This window comes from Homarus americanus, unplaced genomic scaffold (assembly GCF_018991925.1).
Source record: "Homarus americanus isolate GMGI-L3 unplaced genomic scaffold, GMGI_Hamer_2.0 scaffold25827, whole genome shotgun sequence".
NCBI lineage: Eukaryota > Metazoa > Arthropoda > Malacostraca > Decapoda > Nephropidae > Homarus > Homarus americanus.
In genome coordinates, this window is record NW_024738300.1 from 12,039,960 (window position 1) to 12,047,145 (window position 7,186).

Below are 7,186 nucleotides of genomic sequence, written 5' to 3' on the forward strand. Positions count from 1 at the left end.
AATTGGTGGTTGTTGTTGGTGGTGGTGATGGTGGTGGTTGGTGGGGATGGTGGTGGCTAATGATGGTGGTGGTGGTGATAGTGGTGGTTTGTTGGTGATGGTGGTGGTTGGTGGTGATGGGGATGGTGGTGGCTGTGAGTGGTGGTGGTGGTGTTAGTGGTGGTTGTTGGTGATGGTGGTGGTTGGTGGTGATGGGGATGGTGGTGGCTGTGATGGTGGTGAGTGGTGGTGAGTGGTAGTTGTTTGGTGATGGTGGTGGTTGGTAGGTGATGGGGATGGTGGTGGCTGTGATGGTGGTGGTGGTGATAGTGGTGGTTGTTGGTGGTGGTGATGGTGGTTGGTGGTGGTGGTGGTGATGGTGGTGGTGGTGGTGGTGGTGATGGTGGTAGATACCCACCAACAGACTCATGACGTCAACAGTTCGAAGTAGCAGTAACTGTATACCGTCTTCCTACACGGGAGGGGGGGGGGAGGGGTTCTGTGGGCGGTGGGGGCTCTGTGAGGGGTGGGGAGGGGTTCTCTGGGGGTGGTGGGGGACTTAATGGCGGTGGTAACCTCATAAGGGGAAGAAGGTAATGGCCCTTTGAACCATTAGTATGACGGTAATGGTAATCTAAGTGCCATCATGTTATAGACTTAATGGTGATTGTCCTCCCCCCCCCACCCCACCTCTCTCTCTCTCTCTCTCTCTCTCTCTCTCTCTCTCTCTCTCTTGACCTCTTGACCTCTTGACCTGGTGGTGCTTCAAGAGGTCACGGGTACATGTTTCAGGTAACGAAGAAACATAAGATTTAGCCAAGTCAAGAGAGAGAGAGAGAGAGAGAGAGAGAGAGAGAGAGAGTATTACCATTAAGTTAAAAAAATATATATATATTTCTTGTCCACGTGGAAGGTCAGGTCGGAGAGGTCAAGGTCTCTGTGTGTGGTCAGTCAGAAACATGAATTGTACACGTGACGTCACTGCCTGGGATGGGGACTAGGTCAGTGGCACCTCCTGCATGGTGCCAAGAGGCATAACTTACCCAGGTGTTTGAACTGTGAAGACTCTCATTAGGTGTGTGTGTGTGTGTGTGTGTGTGTGTGTGTGTGTGTGTGTGTGTGTGTGTGTGTGTGTGTGTGTGTGTGTGTGTGTGTGTGTGTGTGTGTGTGTGTGTGTGTGTGTGTGTGTGTGTGTGTGTGTGTGTGTGTGTGTGTGTGTGTGTGTGTGTGTGTGTGTGTGTGTGTGTGTGTGTGTGTGTGTGTGTGTGTGTGTGTGTGTGTGTGTGTGTGTGTGTGTGTGTGTGTGTGTGTGTGTGTGTGTGTGTGTGTGTGTGTGTGTGTGTGTGTGTGTGTGTGTGTGTGTGTGTGTGTGTGTGTGTGTGTGTGTGTGTGTGTGTGTGTGTGTGTGTGTGTGTGTGTGTGTGTGTGTGTGTGTGTGTGTGTGTGTGTGTGTGTGTGTGTGTGTGTGTGTGTGTGTGTGTGTGTGTGTGTGTGTGTGTGTGTGTGTGTGTGTGTGTGTGTGTGTGTGTGTGTGTGTGTGTGTGTGTGTGTGTGTGTGTGTGTGTGTGTGTGTGTGTGTGTGTGTGTGTGTGTGTGTGTGTGTGTGTGTGTGTGTGTGTGTGTGTGTGTGTGTGTGTGTGTGTGTGTGTGTGTGTGTGTGTGTGTGTGTGTGTGTGTGTGTGTGTGTGTGTGTGTGTGTGTGTGTGTGTGTGTGTGTGTGTGTGTGTGTGTGTGTGTGTGTGTGTGTGTGTGTGTGTGTGTGTGTGTGTGTGTGTGTGTGTGTGTGTGTGTGTGTGTGTGTGTGTGTGTGTGTGTGTGTGTGTGTGTGTGTGTGTGTGTGTGTGTGTGTGTGTGTTTTTTTATATATGGCTTTGGCACTCAGGAAAAACGTCTCATACACAATTTTTTCTTTTTACACTTGTCTGTCCTAGTTCCTTCCATTATTTGAGGCTTCTGTACCTTTGATCCACTGAACACTGTAGGATTTATTGAACAAATTTATATCCCCATACTGGAAGAGGGTAATTGCTGATGACATACCCATTGCTGATTTTTCATAGAAAATTTACTTAAAAATGCCACAACTTCACTGTTTTGCAGTGGGCACTGTCAAAGTTTGGGCAAATGTATTAAAATGGGATTACTTTTAAGTAAACCTAACTTAACTTTATTTGACAAGAAAAACAAGCCACCAAAACATTGTAAGAAACCTATGTAACTTCCTAGCCCCCCAGACCCCCTGGCATATTAAACAGAAAGAACTCACTATGATACATTGTACATGGGAGAAGCCGTTCAAACCAAGCAGCTCGTAAACAAACAATGAGCAGAGGACTTGCTCCTAGTTCAAGCATAGGGGCCTAATTATTTACCAAACGAAGCATTTGCTCAAGTAATGAATATTATATCCAAACTCAGCGATGAAAATATGTTAAGAAAAGATCCATCAAAACAAATTACACTACGGCGTTTATGTCGTTAATATTAACTTTGAAGAGTTTGGGTGCATAGCTATCACTAGTTGGTTTGTGTCAGTGTGCTTTTATTGCATAGACATATGGAACTTAGAGACTTTTTAAGTGTTCAAACAATTCTTTTTTCCAAATGTTGTGCTGTACAAGTACATTGTAATTGTACTGTAATACTGAACACTTAGTACTGTATTATTCTAGCATTTATTCTCCATAGTGTGTTTCAGTTTGTTATTGAATGGACCAACACAAGGAATTCTATATCATTATACCTGATTGTTTAGAAGCAATGCAGACAAGAGAAACATTTAATGTGTGTACCTCTTTATCACTAACATGTACACTGCAGTTGGGTGGTGTTAACATGTCTGCATCACTATTATAGTCTATAAAACATATACTGTACTCTGCAGATGGGTGAAGTACATCTGGATGATGGAGTTTGCACAGACACATGTAGGTCGTGGCATTGATGACTGCTCGGCCGACCTCCAGGTTCCTGTGTTCTTCGGCTTCCTGATTGAGTGTGTCCTCACCTGTGCCTGCCGAATCGTCTCCCGAGCTCTTGGTGAAATTGAACCCAAGTTTGCCTCTGCTATTGACTCCTTCTTTGCAACCTCCATGGTGGTGCTGGGTGAGTCATTCTGATTCATGGACAGTAACTTACTGGGCAGGTTATGTATCACAATATGCATCACAATATTAACTTAGGATAGGTTAGGTTACATTAGGATAAGTTAGATTAGTGTAAATTAGGTTAGATTAGTGTAAGTTAGGCAGATGTGAGAAGACTGTTATCCAGTACCAAATGTTGCAGGTTTGCTCTGGTCCTGTACTGGATAATAAAGATCCTAAAAGAGAATAGATGTGTATCCCACAGGACAGACCAGCCTACGAACCAGCGAGTAAACTGACAAGTGGTGAAAATGATAATATATCAGGGTGTCTACTGGTCTGGGAAAGGCAGGAAATTTTATATGGAGCTGAAAAAGCCTGGGAATTTTACAAATAAACCTGAAATTTTATGTGAATTCAATTCAACTTCAAAATATTTCTATTTTCACAGCAGTCTTACCATAAATTAATGATGTACTACATGATAGGTAAATAATTAAACTTTTAGGGACAAATTCCACTCCAATAACTGAATTGTTTGTGTACCAATCATATTTTATGTTTGCGATCAAAAACCAAATATTACAGGTTATACCTACTAATTCTGCAGTGACTACAGTATTGTCAGATGAATTGTTTTTTTTTAAATAACTGACTTTAACTGAAGTATTTCACATATATATCATGAATCATGTAGGTGGATCAGGAGTGTGATTTTTCAGTTTTTGACACTTTCTGCCTTTTTGGAATGTTCAGGTCGACCCACATAAATCTTGCAAATCCAAGGAAAAAATATGGAGGAGGGGGGGGGGGGTCGAGGTCTTTGTCGATATTCATCTCTAGGCTGAGGGTGGGTCCTGAAAGGGTCTTCAATTTCTTAATTATTATCATATTGTATATCATCTTTAAATTTTCCAATATTGTAGTACTGTACTGTACAATATACTTATTATTGAAAACCTCAAATTTTGTTATTGTCGTAATAAATACCGAATTAATGTTCCTGGAATATTTTAAATTTACAGCAGGAAAACCTGGAAGAGCCAAAGAATTGTGTTTTGTCTGGCCAGTAGACACCCTGAATAAGTGGTTGTAATGACACTTGGAGGATTTTACAGTAATTACATTATTTCAGTGCTAATTACTTGCCAACTATTGGTTTCTGAGGTGCATTTTGTTTCTTTTTTATAATGTAAGTAATTAATTAGTTAAACCCATTAAATTCCATACTCTTGAGCATGCTGATTCTGAATCTATGGCTCATGATTTGATCGTGGGGTAATAAGTAAATTACAAAATAAATACAGTACAATAAAAAACATTCTGAGTAAGATGGTAAGAATCTTTACGAACATTAATTACTGGCTCTTTATTTCAGCTTTCAACTACTCAGGCGGTTACTTCAATCCAGTGCTGGCAACTGGCCTCAAGTGGAACTGCCGCGGCCACACCAACACTGAGCACATCATCGTGTACTGGGCTGGCTCAATCCTGGGTGCCATGCTGTCCATCAAACTCTGGAATCTGGCCACTGTTAAGAATGTTCTCGTTGGTCCTTTCAAGCCCAAGGAAGACTAAATAAATCTGAAGGAAACAAAAAAGGAAGAATGACTCGTACTCCTCAAGGGACAATATGTCACCACAATACATGTTCCAAGTAAACACAAAAACATTACAGTGCAGTATACAGTACAGTATTATATTTACTAAACACACCTTGCATCATGATGGGTTAGTGTGTGTGTGTGTGTGTGTGTGTGTGTGTGTGTGTGTGTGTGTGTGTGTGTGTGAAAGAAATAAAGTCAGATAATGCTACACCTCCCCACCACAGCATAGAGTGTTGGCACCATTGTCAGAATTATGTACAGTATGTAAGAAATGAACTAACATAAGGTGCTATTAGTATTTAATAACACCTTGGTCCTTGTTATCACGTTTTACTTGTAGTATTGATGCCCCCTCACCTCACACTGAAGGTGATTATGACTTATAGCAGTGAATACCATAGGTAGTTGGAGGATTGTATGAATTGTCAACCCAAATATTACAGGTAGCTACACTATATAGTAAATTTTGAAGTCTAATTATGGTAAAAGTCTGCTTATTTTGGAGGTAAGTTTAGTATATGAACTAATTAGGTTGATGATAGGTCCTTCTGTTATATGAAACATTGTTAAATTTAATAAGTGCAAATATAAATATAATGAGTTATTTATAAGGTTTTCTATGACACATACAAACACTTTGTCTGATTCTAAAAACAACATAAACTAGAGTATTTCCCTCCAATACGAGATTGTGTATAACGGTCAGAAATATTAACTCCTGTACAGTATAAATATAAATTTTGTATTAGGTTCATATAGTGATAATTATTAAACAAAACTCTTACTTTGTACAGTATAAGACAAGTGTACAAAACTTTACAAATTAGCAGACAATAGGTATGTGAGATAATGTGTATAGTACCCAAGATGTCCAGCAAGGTGGTACATCAATGCAGCAAAATTGTAGATTTATGAACACTTGTGCTCATAGGAGGTACATTTAGAAGAGTGCCACTTGATATAGAGGATTTCCGCACAGTTTAGTGGAGTGCCGCACAGTTTAGAGGAGTGCTGCACAGTTTAGTGGAGTGCTGCACAGTTTAGAGGAGTGCCGCACAGTTTAGAGGAGTGCCGCATAGTGTAGAGGAGTGCATCCAATTATGTATCCAAAATGATACAGTCACACAGAACTACAGGGTGTTACATATTATTAAGACCAAACGAGGTAGGGTTAGTGTCAGTGAGGATTAGGATATAAATTATTAATTTATTGTTTTGAAAATTCTCTATTTCCTAACCTTAGCTCTAGTCAACCCTTACCTTAACACCCTATTGGTATATGGTAGGTGAAAAATTTCCCTTATTTCTAATCCTAACTGATCACTAACCCTACCATATTTGGGTCCATTTATATGGAACTTCATGTGTAATGAGGCATGTTGTCTCCATGTGCTTGATGCTATACTGTTATGAGTGCCTCCATGTATTAGATGTTGGCCTGTATTGACGACACAGTGCCACCGGGAATGACATTTGCACAATAAGTTAATGTACAGCGGAGGATATAAGTATGTTGTATGTATTTTTCTCTTTCTCCTTTTTTCTGTGTGTATGATTGTATGTCTCAAGTTTGTGTATTTGTTATGAGTTAATACCTTGGGTAAATTTCTGAATCTTTATACCCTAATGTTTTCAACCCTTGCTCAAATATGCTGCAGTTAACACTTACGGTATATTGTACACTGGTGCCTTTCATATGTGATTATAATTTGTTCAATAATTTAAAATATGATAGTTTTCTATTATATATATTTTGTTGTTAACATTTTCAACATGTTACCCACTATTTATGTTTACACATTATACAGTATACTGTACTGTATAGTAATATCACCATTAGCCAGAACTCTCCAATGCCTGGAATTGAAATTGGCTTGGAATTTATCCAGAAAAGGTCTCTCAATTCGGGGTATGTGAAGGAGATTCCTAATTTGAAAATAAGGTGGATTTTCTGAGAAAATTCTGGAAAATCTCTCCAAATTTATTTTAATGTACTCGGAAAAATTCTGGGGGATGTAGGATTTTTCTGGGTTTGAGAGAGTTGTTTCATTATGAAATCTCTCGTCCCTGGAAGAACCCTTGGCTCAATTATCCAGGCTAACGGGGATATCACTATACAGGCGCTCCTCTACTTACGAACGAGTTATGTTCCTGAGGCTCGTTTGTAAGTCCAACTTTACTCATGTAGATACCAAACATATTGTAAAAAATGAAAAGATTATGGATATTTAGTACAGCTATACCCTTTAATAAAGCCTTAAAACCTGGCTCACTATTCTCCTCTTAGGTAATGTTTGTTCTATCTGGAATTTTCTTCAAAATAATCCATTTTCATTGACATTAAACACCCGTTCTGGCAGGTAACCCCCCTCAGTGATGATGTTTGTATCTCTGGAAGTTTGTAAGTTGAACGTTCTTAAGTAGAGGAGCACCTGTACTGTATTGATATAAAAACAAGCTCCCCAAAAAATGTTGTTAAATTTTATTGAGAATATTAAAATGTATAGATACAAA

At 39.9% G+C, this 7,186-nt stretch overlaps 1 protein-coding gene across 1 annotated transcript; it reads left to right on the top strand.

The window, feature by feature from the left end:
• Positions 1-2,783: 2,783 nt before the first annotated feature.
• LOC121873882 (aquaporin-11-like) lies at positions 2,784-7,186 on the top strand. Its single transcript, XM_042377753.1, has 2 exons — positions 2,784-3,084; positions 4,444-7,186. Exons 1-2 carry the CDS (start codon positions 2,883-2,885, stop codon positions 4,641-4,643), a joined length of 402 nt encoding a protein of 133 aa, XP_042233687.1. The 5' UTR covers positions 2,784-2,882; the 3' UTR covers positions 4,644-7,186.

Coding starts and splice junctions, on each gene's coding strand:
- LOC121873882 (XM_042377753.1), top strand. CDS start 2,883: ATGATGGAGTTTGCACAGACACATGTAGGTCGTGGCATTGATGACTGC. Junction 3,085..4,443: donor AACCTCCATGGTGGTGCTGG/GTGAGTCATTCT, acceptor TCTTTATTTCAG/CTTTCAACTACTCAGGCGGT.